Source organism: Bubalus kerabau, chromosome 1 (assembly GCF_029407905.1).
Source record: "Bubalus kerabau isolate K-KA32 ecotype Philippines breed swamp buffalo chromosome 1, PCC_UOA_SB_1v2, whole genome shotgun sequence".
NCBI lineage: Eukaryota > Metazoa > Chordata > Mammalia > Artiodactyla > Bovidae > Bubalus > Bubalus kerabau.
Window position 1 is genome coordinate 114794789 of NC_073624.1, and position 17718 is coordinate 114812506.

At 37.7% G+C, this 17718-nt stretch overlaps 1 protein-coding gene across 4 annotated transcripts in view; it reads right to left on the reverse strand.

Annotated features, from left to right (window-relative positions):
• Positions 1–17718, reverse strand: part of NAV3 (neuron navigator 3) — an 899190-nt gene that overhangs the window by 192603 nt on the left and 688869 nt on the right. For all 4 annotated transcript variants that reach the window (XM_055587143.1, XM_055587148.1, XM_055587139.1 and 1 more), the window contains one exon: positions 12254–13280. In XM_055587143.1, the coding sequence (XP_055443118.1) occupies positions 12254–13280 (1027 nt within the window). The remainder of the gene's footprint in view (positions 1–12253; positions 13281–17718) is intronic.

Genomic DNA, 17718 nt, shown 5'->3' on the forward strand with positions numbered 1-17718 from the left:
CAGGAATTGATATAATAAAAGAAAGATAGAGCCATGTAAGAATTCATAGAAAGCTGCGCCTTGACCTCCAGTGATTTCTAGCAGACATTCCTAATTTTCAGGCGAAGTCCCAAATTACAAATACTTATTTCTCTCCTATTTTGACAGCACTTCATACTCTCACAATGTGACATTTGTGCAATTATTTGATAAATGTTCATCTCCAAAGTAGAGTCCATTCTCTTATTTGAGCTCACCGTTATACCCCAATGCCTAGCCCCACGTCTAGCATATATATGAATGAGTAAACCTTATCAGTAGTGATTATAAACATAGTGTTCTTGGTGGGTAAAATATATGGAAGGAAGCATGGGATAATGATGCATGCTTTGGGTCTGGTTGGACACTTGGCTCTCTGAGCAGTTATTAACTCATGTGACCTTGCTAAGTTACTTAGTTCCTCTGAACCTCAATTTGCTTATATGCAAAAGTAAAGACAAATATGTTCTTCACAAAATAACTGTGCACTCAAGAGCTATAATTAGTAAAGATCTGGAAAAACATTCTCTTGAGGCTTGTGGGACTCTGGCCAATGTTAAAATGTGGGGAGTATATCTGGCTCTCTGTGCTACTTACTTTCTTCGGTGGCCCCCAGGGTCTCCTCGTTCCCCTGTCTATTGCCCATGCCCACTTGCTTCCAAAGTTCATTTTCATCTATTCCTCCACTTGGGCTCTTTACTTGTGAGCCATTGCACCTCCTTGGCCTATTCTTTAGCCTGTTGTCTATGAATGTGGGGGGAAATATTCCTCTGACATTTTCTAAGGATTGTTATTACTTGCAGAAGAATTTTAAACTGATAGTATATAAGTGAAATAGGAGACCCCGGGAGAGCATACTGGCTGCCTGCCAAGGAGTCTCTGGGAGGAATGGGCAGTTAGGAGAACTGGCTGGGAGCCAGGGTAGTGTACAGTCACACAGGTCAGAGATGCTGAGTCACGGAGAGCAGTTCTCTAAGATGGCTGTCTAATGCCCAATGCCAACTGGGTTTTCCTAGGACAAAACCTGAGCTTTCTCAGGAATCAGAATACTTGTAGCCATGTTAGTTATAAAGATGCAGAGCATCTCCTGCTAGGAAACTCTCTACAGAGCAAAAGAATATGTAGAATGTATTTTGGGAGTAGAGTTTTTCCTTGCTGCAAATAAACACAACTTAAAAAGTACTTCTCAGTGTATGGCTATCTTCCTCAGTATATGAAACCTGGTATTAATTCCATTGGCTAAGTCCCCACCCTTAGATAAAAATATTCAAACTTCAGTCTTAGAAACCTTTATTTTATTTTTTAATGTGACAGTGAATATTTCTGGCTGATTTGCTCTTTAACTTTTTTTTTCCCATTTGTTGTTTTTAATTTAGGTCACAAGAGATACTTTTATTTGTACCATATTTTCACATTCTTTGGTGTATGTGTCACTGTATTCCCTATCTGAGCTACCTACTATAACAATGATAGAGTAACAGATTGATTAAGGGAAGGAACATAGATAAGTTAAACTTAAAATAATTATACAAAGACCCTAAGAAATCATTTTTGGTTTGTATGCACATGTATATGGTTCCAGACCTCCTGCTCTACATATATTACAAGCCATCCATTTCTCCACGATTTGCACCTCATTATTTGTTAAAGTGGAGTCAGATTTTTACTCTAGTCTCTAGAGGGACAATCAGTGCTAACTGGTAAAGATGTAACTTTTATACAAATGATCAAAGAAGTTCAGTTTAAACTCTGAATTCTCTCAGCATGTCCTCTATTTTTGTGCATGCTTCATTCCAGTAAAATAAAAGGCTCCAGGGATGATTCATAAAATAACTCACGAAGACTTAAGAATCAATAGTGTTCTCTAATCAAAAGGTACAGTCACAGTGACATCATTCACTGCTTCCATGTAAATTGATATTGAACTCTCCTCATATTGACTGGGAAAAGGGGAAAAAAATGAGTATCATGAGGTTCCTTCAAACTATTCAGAAGACATTATCTTGTGCAGACCATCTGACTGTGCATTTACAACATGGTCAACATGTTAAAAGTACTTATTCAAACTGTAAGATAGGGCATGGCAAAAACACCATTTAATTTATTTAGAGTTCTAATATTAATATGTTAGTGCTAGCATCTGTTACTAAGTCTTAGTAGGTAAAAGTAGATTTCAGCAATGATTAACATAAGATTCATTTCCCGTTTAAGTGCACTCACTATGTGCCAAGTGCTATGCCTAGTGTTTTATCTAGGGCATATCAAACTCCACAACAATACTGTCACTATTTTCTCAGTGTCTGGTTGCTTCCAAAATCCATGTGTTGAAACCAATGTGATGATACTAGGAGGTAGAGCCTTTGGGAGGTGATAGGATCATGAGGATGGAGCCCTTCTGTATGGGATCAGTGTCATTATAAAAGAGATCTTGGAAAGGTCCCTCACCCCTTCTACCACGTGAGGACAGAATGAGAAGACGGTCATCAAAAACCAGGAACCAGGCTCTCACCAGATTCCGAATCTGCTGGCACTCTGACCTTAGACTTCTCAGCCTCCAGAACTATGAGAAATAAATGTTAGTTGTTTCAGCCACCCAGTCGACAGTATTCTTGTTAGAGTAGCCAGAACAGACTAAGACACTGGTAATGTAGGTGCTGTGGATAAATTAAGGGTTTTAGAGGTGTAACAGTTTGCCCTGTATAACACGCTGGTAGATACTTAAACTGTATTTAAACCTGGCATCTTATAAATATTGTTCTATGAACCACTACCCTACAATTTAACTCCATCCAAGTGTCTCTGGACACTGAGCATGTTAATGTATGTGATGTCTCCCCAGATAACAGATAGCTTAGCCACTAAGTTATTAGCTAAGAGTTAATAATGTAACAGTACTTAATGGTCTAACCTTAATTTTACTCTTTACTAATTTAAATTTTTACTTTTAAGAAAAGGGAGCTATTATGCATGCCATCTAAAGGAATTCAGCAATACATCTAGATATTATCAGTGTTCAGATTTTCAATTTCACAAATAGAGGTGTTGCACATTGGTTTATATAAAAAAAAATCTATCCATATGAACTCATCTTTATATGGATATACCAGTTACAAATGTGGACACAAGCAAAATTGGTTTGAATCAGCAACATTAATAAATGGTCCTATAGTTCCTGCTTTATAAATTCAATATAAAAGAAAGAAAAATCAAGGATCTTTCTAAAAGCAGTTATTTCCTTATTGGTGGGCGGCAGTCGGGTGACGGCCGGGCGAAGGCCAGCAATCTGTCAGGATGAAGAGCAGGCCAGGGTGGATGGGACATTTGTTAGATCTGTATGTTGTGGGAGGGTGCTGAGCAAATGAGAAAGTATACTGAGGACAGCGAGAGCCAGGTTTCTCAGGTGACAAAAGAAGGTGCAAGCATGGGAAGGAGAAAGCAAGACAAAACTGTGCATGTTGATTTGGAGTTGGAGGCATAGTGAATTCTCTAACAGATTCCTCACTGATATTGAGATAAATGCGTATGTGTGTTATGTATACACCTATTTATTTCACCATTTAGGAAACCTAGGGGCAGTGAGATCAGGCTCCTAAATATTATCCTTCACAAAAGAACTCAAGGCACCACAGGTAAAAGCTCAAGTTAAGGCAGTGAGAGTACATGATGAGTCTGTATCAGCTTGAGCCAAAATGAAACACAGTTATGAAAGAAAAATGGAGTGAGCGGAAGTCAGTGTGAAGTGCATCCCAGTAGCCTGATTTGAGAAAATTTAAACATCACAATAAAGAGTCATTATCGACAGATTATAATTCATTGAAGACAAGAGGAGTCCATCAGTCCATAAAATTTAAAGCGAGGGAGAGGGATAGAGTATAGGAGAAGGAAAAAGAAGAGGGGAAAGAGGAGAAAAATAAGAAGGGACATCATTTTCTAAAAGTTGAATGGCAAGACATACATACAGATGGAATTAGAAATCACATGACATCAACCGGAGTAAATGATTAATTTAGGCAAGAAATCTCAATGTGTGCTAAAATCCTATGGGTGAAAGTGGATCAAGGAAAAGAATTTTTATAGAGTCTCCAAATATCTTCCCATAAAAATATCTGTGAAATAGAAATGGGGCAAAATAACTATAGAGTAGAAAACTAGCAAGCAATATCTCAAACAAGTGATCAAATTCAACATCACTAAAAAGAGTCAGACACGACTGAGTGACTGAACTGAACTGAAAATGGGAAATATTAGTATAATTGATACCTGAAAGGAAGGAAACAGAAAAAAAAAAAAATCCAGCATCATTTCTGTGACATTCTAGACAAAAAGTATATTTGTGGGTCTAATCATGAGAAACTATTAAACAACCCCACACTAAGAAATAGTCTATAAAATGCTTGCCTTCAAGGACTTCCCTGGTAGTCCAGGGGTTGAGACTTTGTGCTCCAAATGAAAGGGGCTCCAGTTCAATCCCTGGTGGGGGAAATAAGACCTTACATGCTGTGAAGTAAAAAAAAAAAAAAAAAAAAAAGACCTTTTCCAAGAAAAGATGAAATATAGGAAAAAGAAACAGTAGTGGTTTGGTTGGGCAATCTGGCACTGAAGCTTGTAAGCTAAATATAGAAAGGGCAGTTTACCAAGCTTCTCTCTGAAGAAATGCCAACTCATAGCCATCTTCCACACAACAGACCCTCTTCTAGCATCGGCTGTGTTTTCCTGCTTAAAATACTGCTGTGTGAGGGAGGTTAAACTGCTACCCTCTACCCTATGCAGATATATATATCAAATCTAGCAGAGCCAAGTTTGCAAGGCAAGCTTTCAATAAGCTTTAGTTTGTGCTGATGACCAATTATGCCCAGTTCACATAAAACCACAAGTGCCGCATAATCTGTAATAATAGCTGCAGGGCTTACAAAAGTTTTATCTGCAAGATGGTTAAATGCTTCACATTTCAATCTTTGTAAACTCACAACCTCCTACTCAATATGCTGGTTCAACAAACAAGTTAAACTTAAAACCATATGAGTAAGCATTTTCAAAACGAAGGTTTTGCATTCTTTGCCTTTCAGAACATCGTATATTCAGGTGCCAATTTTCTGTGTCACTTTCTAGGCAAATCTGAGATCTCCAAAATCTTGTTACAACCTAAATCTTTCCCCAAAACCCCTAATGTTGTTGTTCAAGACACATTATATCAAACAAAAGGAAACCTCTAAATTCAGACCTTCTTAACCTGATTTTATAAACCAAGTATGTATAGAAGGTTTCTGCTTATATTTAATAGTTAATCAACGGGTTTAAAAAGCACATTGATTTTTCTCTCAGTTTAACAATGTTTTGCCTTATCTAAAGGTTGAGTTCATTTTTCTTTTCCTTTGTGAAATGTTCCCCCCCGATTCTCTCTCTTTGTCTTCAGATGTTTGCTCTATGTCCAAAATACTCTTTTCTTGACATTTACCACAAATGGTCAGAAAATAACAAAGAGCACATAGACCTCCTCAAACTCATAAGTTATGAATCTGGTTAATAGCTATTTTGAAATTTATTGGGTGCTATTATAAATATTGTGGTTTAGAGAAAATGTACAGGTCTTTCATGCCTCCTTGACTAACTTCACTATTCATGTATCTTTACAGGCACAAAACGTATAGCTGTGAAGTAATGAAAGTAAAAGAAATGAAGAAAACATGACACATGGAGAGAGAGGAGGCAATTCTGAAGGTCCCAAGGAACTGCAGTAACAAGTTTTGAACTCCAGGCAAGGGAAACAAGTTTGAAGACTGTAACATAGAGGGTAGATACCAAGAAAGAAGAGGAACATGGAAAAGTAAGCTTTTCTTCTTAAGTATGTTCTTACTCTTTATCTTTCTTTTCCTCCTATAATCAGTACCTCTAATACAATGGCAACCCACTCCAGTATTCTTGCCGGGAGAATCCCATGGATGGAGGAGCCTGGTGGGCTACAGTCCATGGGGTCACAAAGAGTTGGACACGACTGAGTGACTTAACTTTCTTTCTAATACAAGTTTAACGAAGCTGACCCTGAAAGTCAGTAAATGTCTCCTTCATCTAGCCACTGAACCTGGTATATCCTCCCTGACCTCTCCCACTAACAATTTACTTACACAAGACAAAGTACATTTTCAGATTGTGCCGCACACCCATGCTCTCAAGTGCTAGACTACACACTCACACAAAGTCTAAAGTTTTTGACATTCAAGAGTTTCTACTACAATCAGGCTGCAATCAGTCTTCGTATTCTAGGAAAATTGATCTTGCCAACAACCTACATATCTTGTGTTGATCCTGTATATTTGGCTTCTTTAGTCCTACATTTCCTTTTCTGTCCCTCTCATCTCTAAATGTTCAACTCTCACTTCTCTTTCAGAATCCGGCTTAAGTGCTACTTTCTGATTCCAACAACTAGTGGTAATTTTCCATTTTTCAAAATCTCAGTTGCCAAATCTGGTTCACTACTGTTTTTGTTTTTTTTTTTTTAAACATTTCCTGCTTCATTTTGTGGTTATGTTTGAGTCAGTCTCTCTTCTACTACACTGTGGACCACAGAAAGAAAATAACATATGGGATGTGTGACGTTTCACTCTGACCCTGATGCCTTATAAAGTAAGCTATTTAGCAGGGAGTCAGAAGTAGGGGAGATACATGAATGAATGTCCTGAAGAGTAGATACGGTTTCATTTTGTAAACATTTTAAAGTTGTTTATATTTCAACTAAACTTTACCATTTATAGGAATAAAAGACTTCTGACTTTTTCTTATTCCATTGTACATTATTGGCAGTGTTTCTATTCTTCTATAGTGGGTGAGTCTAAGCCATGATGATGGTGTTTCACTCAATTTTTATTTGGTTCCTATTGTGGGAGGCTTGTCCTGGGCAATTATGCTATCAAATAAAAATAGACAAGACTCATTTTTCAATGAGTTTATGTTATAGTTGGAGGTGGCTGAATTCATACTTGTTAATAAGCAAACAAACAAAAACAGTGGATGGTGATAAACTATGTACAAAACACAAGAGGACAATATAGCATACAATTCTGGCAAGAGGCATTGTGAGTGTTCCTTCGGATTAGATAGCTGAAGATAGACTGTGTTAATAAGCATCATGTAAGTAGAGCTCTGATGAAAAGGAGCCTGCTCTAATCCAGGAGAAAGTCCTTACATGCAGAGAGAATGTCTATGACAAAGTCCCCAAAGTAGGACAAGTGAGTTTGCTGAGAACAGAAGGAACGCAGGGATGCAGGGAGTGTGGTTTAAGGGCTAGATAGAGGCGAGATAGAGGCCAGATTGTGCAGGAACTTGTAGGGTTTGGTAAGAACCTTGGGTTTTACTACATGTAATGGAAAGCCAACAGACGGTTTTATGAGTTTAAATGACATAAAATTTATTCTTTTAGAGGATTAGAGTCCCTGTTGTGTGAACGATGTTACTGGAAAGAGCCAACAGGAGATGCTGGAAGACTCACTGGAAACTAGGTGAAAATTGGTGGTACCATGTCTTGGGCCAAGGGAAGGAGAGTGGAAATAGAAATGTACAACTAAGGGATGTTTTAGAGAACGAGACAATAGAACTAGCTGAAAATTAGACGTATTGGGAGGGAATGATTGAAAGAGAAAAATGAAGTATGGATTCATTCTAAATTTTCTTCCTAGTTTCCCAATGAAGTAATCATGGATTCTAACCTCTAGTTTCTAGCAGTTTTGGTTACTAGCATTTGCATATTACTTAGCAATTTGCCTGTTATTTTTTCCATCATGCTTTGATTGTAAAAATGTCAAGTTTGGATGATGCCATAACATTCTTCCTCCCACCTGACAAATTCTAACTCATCTTTTAAGTCTTATCTGTTTTTTCACCTTTTCTTTAATGCATACATTGACTCCACCCTCACACAAGAGTCAGGAAAACTCTTCTACATTATTTGTTGTATACATTTCCATGAGAACAATTAGTTTTTTTAAGTTCTTGATTAAATTCTTATCATTATCACCCATATACTGAACCCCCACAGAGCAGAGACTTTTTTGCTCTTTGTAACTCTTATAACACAGTATTTTCAGAATGAGTAATGAGTACATAAAAGGAAAAAAAAAAACTTTGGTGATTTTCTTTTACTTAAACTATGGAAACTGGTCACTGTATCACTTAAGAATCTTCAGTAGTCACCTTAACACTTAAAAAGACAGCTTAATCCATTCATACAGGTCTAAATACTGGAAACTTCTTACAGTGAATTAAAATCTTTTTCAAGTTTTCATCTTGATTTTAGTGCTATCCACACATTAAATGGATAAGGTATGCCAAATTCAGAACTACTTTTATCACACTGTAGTGATAAATGAGCTACAGGAACTTAATATAGAATATCCTTGTACTATACAGGAGTAGGTCTAATATAAAATTCATTAACTTCTAAAACTCAACATTATATTTATAGGACATTGAACATTCAATTTGCAGTAAAGAATATTATGAAGCAAATATTAAAGTCCCCAAAGGAATAATTAATAACCAGCATGACCTAGAAGTAGACTGAGAACAAGGAAACATATACATGACCCATCAATCTTCTCATTATATAAAGGTTATTTAATTTTCTTTAAATATCAAACATGCATGTTATATATATATACACACACACATAAATATGTGTTTTAAATTTATTCTACTTAAAAGCAGTAAAGTATTTCCCATTATAAATGAATTTTGATGAAGATATCTGCAAATCTGCTATTGACATTTTCCCAGCCAGAATTTCCTTAGTAACAATATCTCCTATTTCTACATGTACAGAAAGAACTGTGAAGCAAAGGAGAGCACACTAGAGATTCAGGCTTATATGGGTTCAAAGGCAAACTCCTGCTAGCCCTGTGACTTTTAGGGATTATCATTATTCTGCCTTGAAATTGCTGCTTCTTCATCCCTGTAAAATGCTGTTATATCCCTTTGTCCTGGGTTTATGACACAGTTTAAATGAAAAAAAAAAAAAGAATATAAATTTCGTAATAGAGACTTGCATTAAGTAAGCACTCAACAAACATCATTATAAAATAGTACATTATTACTATTATGAAATGATTAGCAACACTAGGAAAGTCTGTCAAGGATCTTCCAAGAAAAATTTGTAAATGGTGTTGGAGTAGAGTTGAAAAGACATTGGGGTCACAACAGCCCTATGATGTGACTCTACAACTTTCACTGACCATTACAAAGCTTGAATACTGTCTACTCTAAGATGATTTATATTATCATTACTAAACTATTCTGAATTTATAAAACACTTCAAGCAACCTTTGCTTCATATGTAGACTATGATATGACATTTCTGATTCAATGGTTTTATTTGTTTTCAATTACTTTAAATTATTGACAATAAAACACAGAATTAATGACATTTATAAGCAATTTATTCTGAATCTGGCTCTGTGCTTAAGTCTTTACACAAGACTGTCCTAATTTAATCTTTAAAACAACCAAATGAGGTAGATATTCGATCACACTTTACAGTTTCTACAGGTTAGAAACTGAAGTCTGTGGAAGGTCATTTACAACGTGGTAGGTACTATTCTGGGGCTTCCCTGGTGGCTCAGACGGTAAAGCGTCTGCCTGCAATGCGGGAGACCCGGTTCGATTCCTGGGTCGGGAAGAACCCCTGAAAATGGCAATCCACTCCAGCACTCTTGCCTGGAAAAATCCCATGGATGGAGGAGCCTGATAGGCTACAGTCCATGGGGTTACAAAGAGTCGGACAGGACTGAGTGACTTCACTTTCACTTTTAGGTACTGTTCTTAGCCCTGTGTAAGTATCAACTCATTTAACCTTCAAATTACCTTATGAGGAAGCTTCTATTATTGCTACCTCCATTTTACAGATTATAAAAACTGAGGTCCAGCATCTTTAAATGGATTACACAAAGTCACATGATCAATAAATGATGTCATCAAGATTTCAACCCAGGGACCCTGGCTCTTGGGGCCACTGTCTCAACAATACAAGGTGCTATTTCTGAACCATGGTAGAACACACAGACTTGACAGCCTGAAAGCCGAGCTACTTGGCTATACTACCTCACGTTTATAGTCTTCATATTAAAGAGTGCAAACAGAAACTGAAAGAGGCTGGAAAATTTGGCAAAGTCACACAGCTGATTCACACTTTAACCTCTAAACTGTGCTGCTTCCTCTTTTAAATTAGCAAAGGCTATACTTTCAAATGGAAATCACTAAATCTGTACCCACTGGATATGTTATTGCAAACAACCCAAAACATCTGCTGCTACTTACAGAAAGAAGCTTGCTAAATTGGTGGGTATGTCCTTTCTGCGTAGATTTATACTTTCTTGTTGAAATTCATCTGTGGTGATTTGAAATGAGGGACGTTTTTTTACGGAATATACTTGAGAGCCCCAAGTGTGCCGAGTGTAGCATATTTCAAACTTTATAATTTCTTCTTATATCGTTGAAATGTGGAGTATGATTCTAACATCTTAAATTGTTTTTGGTCAGGTAGGGTCTCTGGAGTTAAAAGGATCTGCCGACTCCCGCTGTAATGGGGGTGAGGCAGGCATGATCTGGAGCGCTCCGGCTCAGCCACTGGTCTGCAGCCCAGTGTGTCCCTCCCCCAGGCGAGTGGCCGTTAGAGCAACTGTCAGGGAGCAACTGTTACTGATCCGCTCACACATTGGCTGGCGCTGCAGTGCCCCACCCACCCCCCGGCCCCGTATAAAAAGAGTCTGACTTCCGACTGAGGGAAGATGGTTTTTGAGGCACTAGCCTGCCATCTTCTTGGTCTGCTACCTTTCTGATTAAAGTCATTATTCCTTGACCCAGCGACCCGTCTCTGGATTTACTGCCCTGCCTTGCAGCGAGCAGAGTGAGCTTGGGCTCCATGACACCGTGCCATTTGAATACAACAGTTTTAAAATGGATCATTGCTATAAGTCAGAAGAGCAGACTTAAATAAGGTAAGCTAAGATCTGAAAATCGGTAACTAAACATTTGTTTGGATGAGTACATAAAGCCCTGGTGGGGGGTGGGGATGGGGATCACTTAAAGCACTTAGGTTTTCCAGGGAGGGAAAACAAAGCATTATAATGATTTTCTTTACTTAAAAACTCATATATGCAATAAATTTAATAAAATTTGAAACAATATAATCTTGATCATTTCCTATTTGTAGTAAATGCTACATCCTATTTTTCCTATTTTTCCAGTTGTATAGATAAACTATACAACTGCCAAAATCACAGGCATTATTCCTTTCCAGTAACCTCTTCACAGAAAAGACAGGGAATGAATATAGTGACACAGCAGCACTGACATTTCTAACTGATTAAAACTTAACCACAAAACAATAGGCAAAACGTATTCTTTTTAGAGCTGTGTAGTAGGATATATATTTGAAAATATAGCATGTGCTATATATTTTAATACATGAAAACTAAAATATAAATAAAACAAAAAGTTAATAAAGTATAAATATAATAATTACATTGATCATTATTTTTACCTAGAAACACAGGCCTAGCTGTGGAAAGTTAATACACATTTTATGCTGGGAAAACAATGCCTTATAAACAACATATAACAAACATGTACAAGGTGCCGGAATATATAATAAGCATCTTATATGCATTATGCATGTTATTCTTCCCAACTCAGCAAATCAGATACTATTCCTCTTTGACACTTGAAAATAATGAGATTAAGGATGTTAAATTCATTGTCCAAAGGCATATAGCTGATCAGTGGCAGACCTGGGTATCAAGTCTACATATGCCTGATTCTAGAACCTGCACCCTTAACCATTAGGGTCTACTTTCTCCCATGGGTGAAATATCTCTAAACTCTGTAAAAACAATAATTATTTTAAATGACTAATAAAATTATTTTGAATGACGAATAGTAAGAGGCCCAAGAAAAAAGTCATGGCACCTGGGTTCTATTTTGCCTTGGACAACGAGTAGGTTCACTTTCAAAGGCCTCCAGTTCTTGAGTAGAGAGGGGAAGAAAAAGGGGAGAGGGGAAGTACAAGAGGACTAGCAGACTGGATACAGGAGCTTTTCTCATAAAATTTTTCACTCTGGGCCTCTAACTTCAGAATGAACCATTGTTCCACAACGACTATGTGAAATAGGACTCTGCAACCTTCCTCAGGACACTCTGAGTACACAGACCTGTCACTGTTTAAAGCTGTGGAGAAGAGAGGCCACCTTACCTATAGATGAATGGAGCCACAGTGGCGGTATTTGGGTGGCTGTGTTGCTGCTGCTGAGGGAGTTGGACAGCACCGTTTCCCATGCTCTGCCCACTGCCTTGCACCACTAAACCAACAGAGGAACCCGCCAGAGAAGCATGGCTGGTTTCCCTTCCTTCCAAGGGAGCGGGGCAACTGGATGTGCTTGCTTTCTCAGTGGTTATGGGCTTAGGGAAGGACTGGGAAGGGCTTCCCTTGGTAGTCCTGAATTTTTCAGACTCTTTGCTTGCTGAGTTGCCAGGTGAAACAGTCTGCTTTGCTGTTGGCACCTTTGAGCCCGGCTTTGGGATTCCACTGGACGAGGGGATTAAGCTTTCCTTCTTGGCTGCTGTCGTCTTGCTACCCTTTGGGATTAAGCTTGCAATTTTAGAGGTCTTTTTTGGAGCTGTCTCCATCATCTGATCTTTTTCGTCCTTGACCAGCTTTTCAGTACAAACTTTACTTTTGTCCCTGTTCTTTTCCTCTTTTTCCTTTGGCTGTAGCAAAGACTTTTTATTGCTGAGATTTTTGCTTCCAGCTTTTGGAGGGGCTAATTTTGGTGACACTTTGGGGCTGCTGTTTGTCGAGCCACCGCTATTGAGACCACTGTTCAAACCTTCCATTTCACCAGATTCAGAAAAGGCATCGTCTTCCTTCACGCCATCACTGGGTCCTGAACTGGCCGACTGCGGGGGGCGTAAAGCAGTCCGGGCATTGACCAGCTTGAATTTCTCAAGCATGGATTTCTGTCCTGAGGGAGCTGTTTTGACCCCTTCTGAGGCAGGGGCCTTCAGTCTGTCTGCAGACGGTGTGGGAGAGGTGGTTGGGCTTCCCTGCTTCACGGTGAGCATGGTGGAGGTGGCGCTGTGCTTGGCATTCATGGACTTGCTGCGCCATGGCTTGCTGGTGCTCGGGGAAGGGATGGCTGAGGCAGGGGGCTGCCCCGCAGTTCCAGGAGGCTGCATGTTACCATTTACCCCTGAAGATGGTTGAGGTCCTTTGGAGGAATCTGGACATGGTTAAGAACAAACATTTTTAAAAGGCTGATTAGTTTTTGATCATTTATATCAAGCTACTTTTTGAGGGCTATCAGAAAATAAGGCCTAGTGTCATATGAGTACTTACAGTGCACTAGTGTTAACTTACTTTCCACTCAGCAATCTCATTATGATTTGAATTTTTATATGACTGTTACAACACTGATGAATGCTAGATTAAAAGTCTTAAAAAACTAAACCAAAAAAAAGATGTTATAATATCATATAGAAGAAAAAAAATGAGTTTGGAGTTAAGAGATTTCAGCATAAATTTAACTATATAGCATTTGAGAACCATATAATTCTGGTCATGTTATTACCTGAAGTTTCATCTACCATAAATACCTCCTTCTTCCATCCTCTTTTTCTGAGAAATGGAGTGATAAAAAATTAAATTATCTACTTATGTAAAAAAGGCAACAATGATACTGTTAACATACTAGATATTGTCAAATTAATACAAAGTTGTCTTGATGAAATGTCCAAAGGAAATAGTTTACTAAAGAATCTTTTAATAATATTCCAGAATTGGAGTCTATTAAACCAATTAAATATTAATAAATATAAAACTACAATGCTTTCACTTTTAAATGTTTTCTTCAAGGGTATCAAAATGCATGATAAAAACATGTAATTAAGTCAATTGGTATAGAATACTTGTCTTACCTATTTTTCAAAAGAAAAATTTACATAAAAAGTTAGTAAAGAAGTTAGAGACATGAAAAAAGGTTAAATTGCTTATTGAGTTTTTGTATGAGTTAGCTTTTCTTTTTTAATAAATGTGCCTAAAATAATATAGTAGATTTGTGAAGTTTATATTAATAAAAACAACTGTATAGACAAATGTGGGCTTCACTGGTGGCTCAGCTATAAAGAATCCACCTGCAATATAGGAGATGCAGCAGGAACTGTAGGTTTGATCCCTGGGTTGGGAAGATCCCCTGGAGAAGGAATCAACAATCCACTCCAGTATCCTTGCCTGGAAAATCCCATGGACATAGGAGCCTGGCAGGCTATATAGTCCGTGGGGGTCACAAGAGTCGGATATGATTTAGTGACTAAAACAACAACAAATAGACAACTATTTTATATTGAGTTGGTACACCAACATTGACTTCTAATTCTATGTTTCCTACAATTCCACATTTTAACTATAAAAATTGGTGTAATTCTGTGTTTAAAAATGCTTCACTAAAATGTAGTAGTTCACTGATAACCCAATACGCTTACATGGTATATTTAAATTTGAAAGCATAGGACAATACATTGATTTTTTTTTACAGTATTTAAAGTCTGTAATCGTGTCCATTTCTAGAATATTTGTCAGGCTCCATTTGGTTCATACACAAACAGTAAGATATTCTTATAAACAGTAGAAGTATCTGACTAATTCCAGACAAACAAATCCAAACAAGATTCAAATGTCCAATGTCTCAAATACCTTCAGTCTCTGTGAATGGATTTCAATTCTTTACTTGTATCTGTTTTAAGTATAGGTTATTCCAGATTTACTTCACTTACAGATTCTTTTCAGAAACTGTTAACATTTCATTGTAATCTGAATCATTCTCAGTAGCAGATAGAGTACACTGATTACCTACAGTTAGAAATGCCTATCAAACATTTCTTCAGAACAGCTCCTACTTATTGATCAGGTCTCACTTTCACCTCACTTCCTCTGCAAAAAAAAACCAAAAACATCATTTCCACCCTCACCTCTGTTCTCCCTAGCATCAGGTCTGGGTTAGGTGACGACTCTTGTGTGCTCACTCAATCGTATTCAACTCTTTGCCACCCCATGGACTGTAGCCCACCAGTCTCCTTTATCCATGGAATTTTCCAGGCAAGAATGGAGTCGGTTGCCATTTCTACATGAGGGGATCTTCCCGGCCCAGGTATCGAACCTGCACCTATTGAGTCTCCTGCTTTGGCAGGTGTTTTCTTTACCGCTGCGTCACCTGGAAAGCCCCTACCATAGTTTTTTATTTCTTTTATTATAGCCATTATAACTTCACTGTAATTGTCTGTTTCTTCTACTACATCTATATATATGGTCCATGAAAGCAAAGACCATATATTATGGTCTATATTATGCATAGTTCTGTACTATGTACACAGTACCTTCTATGTGTAGGACACTAAGTATCTGACATTCATTAATTCAATCTTTCCAACAACTGCATGAAATTTTCATTATTACCCTCATTTTGCATGTGAAGAAACTGAAGCACAATGAGGTTAAATAACTTGGCCAACATTACAAAATTTGTAAGTGACACGTTTGAGAACTAAATTTAGCTTGGAGTTCTAAGTTAATTCTGTCAATGACTATGTCATAATATTTTCAAATGTATATAGTGCTAAATACAATTTTACAGTTTCTGAAAGTGATAAGGAGTAACACTGTTCCTGGACTCTGGAAACACAGAAGATAGTCAATGTCAAACTAATGCCTTGAATAGAATTGCCAAATGAACTTTATTTCTTGATTACCTGGGTTCAACTGGAAACTAAGAATATACCCAAGCAAGATGAATTTTCTCAAGTTCTGTGACTTGTGTACATGCCTGTGAATTTCACAGAGTGAACTTACTATTTCAGTGATTTTTGTCAACATCTATGGCTCTATTTTGACTATCTACAGAAATATTAATCAGTGCTATTTAGTTCCTATGATCTCTGGGACATGAATCTAGACACAACAGCTGTTAAATTTTACTGAGTAGCTATTTTGTGTAATGTCCTAGACTCCCCGAGACACAATCTGGTCAGAGGAAAGAAATTGGATTCACAAAAGATGAATGGCATATACTAAGTGTTAAATGAGTCGGATGTGGGGAAGAAAATGGAAGAGTTCAGAAGTGCACCAAAGGCTGTACAATATTAAATAAGATCAAGACAAATGAGCTAAGGGAGATACACAGACATTCATGGCAGGAGGAATATAGGATTTTTCCAGGAAACTATGTGAAAATTTATTCTATGTATTTACTTTTAAATAATATGCATATTGGGATTAAGAGTTGGAGAGAAACAAAGTACCCCCAAAATGAAAGCATAGTCTGCTGTATTATTGTTTATAGGAACATAATGGCCTCATATTGAATTTATCTTCACTTTCTTACATTGATCCCAAAAGTTATGTGCAATATTTCTTATTCTAGAATGAAAATATTATTAATGATTATTACAAACATAATAATGCCTACTAGCTACTAACATTTTATTGAAGTTTCTTTATATTTTCTCACATTAGCATTCACAACAACCTGATGAGATGAGAAGGGTTCCTATCTGTTTTTTCCAGCTTTTTTTTTATATATACAATTTTATAATTACTTTGCCTATCTTTTTTGGGGGAAGGGCTTCTATTTCTAATACACACTTGGGTAAGCCAAGGGTTTGAGGATCTGAACAACTCATTCAGTGGAATACAACTAGTTAGGAATTACTGTGTGGCTAGAACTGATCCCACATGTGTGATTCTAGTTCCCAGGTAGTGCTTGTGGTAAAGAACCCACCTGCCAATGCAGGAGATATAAGAGACATGGGTTCGATTCCTGTGTTAGGAAGACCTCTCCAGGAGAAGAGAATGGCAACCCACTCCAGTATTCTTGCCTGGAGAATCCGATGGACAGAGGAGCCTGGCAGGCTACAGTCCATGGCATCACAAAGAGTCAGACAACACTGAAGCGACTTAGTGTGTGTGATTCTAGAGCCCAAGCTCTGTTGTTGCTGTACAATATGTAACATTCTAAGTGTGTAATGTAAGGGTCTCAGACTTCAGTGTGTGCTTCAGTCACTGGGGATCCTACTGAATGCCCATCACTTGTGCTTTAGCAGATCTGCAGGAGGCCCTGAGATCCTGCATTTCTAACAAGCTTTACGTGATGGCAATGCTGCTGGTACAGACCATGCTTTGAGTAAAAGAGTTTGAACAGATTGGGAAATCAGGGCAACTGCTGAAATGATCAGCTTTAAAGAATTGTTTATTATGATAGGGTCGAAATTAGCTAAATTCATTTAAACTTGCCACACCTATGCAGCATTAATATTGTTTACTCTGTGAACTTCTGGAATCTTGGCCAGTTCAACCTTCCCCCAGATGCTTGGCAGTTTGTGGTGAGGGACCACTATAAACAAAAGAAGCCTATCAGGTTTTCCTAATGTCTTTTATTTCATCATTTTAGCACATACTTAGTGTGTATCTTCTGTTTCTGCAATCAGGTTAAGAAGTCAGGGGATTCCTCTGGTGTCTGTCTGGGAGCTTTGGTGAAGATGAGAGGAGAGGGTCACAAAAGGACCAGTCAGGATGCTCTTTAAGCATGCTGATGTTAGCTAGACAGACGGCTATCACCGTTCAAGTAGAGGGGAAATTCAACATCATAACACTCTAAAATGAGACAGGAG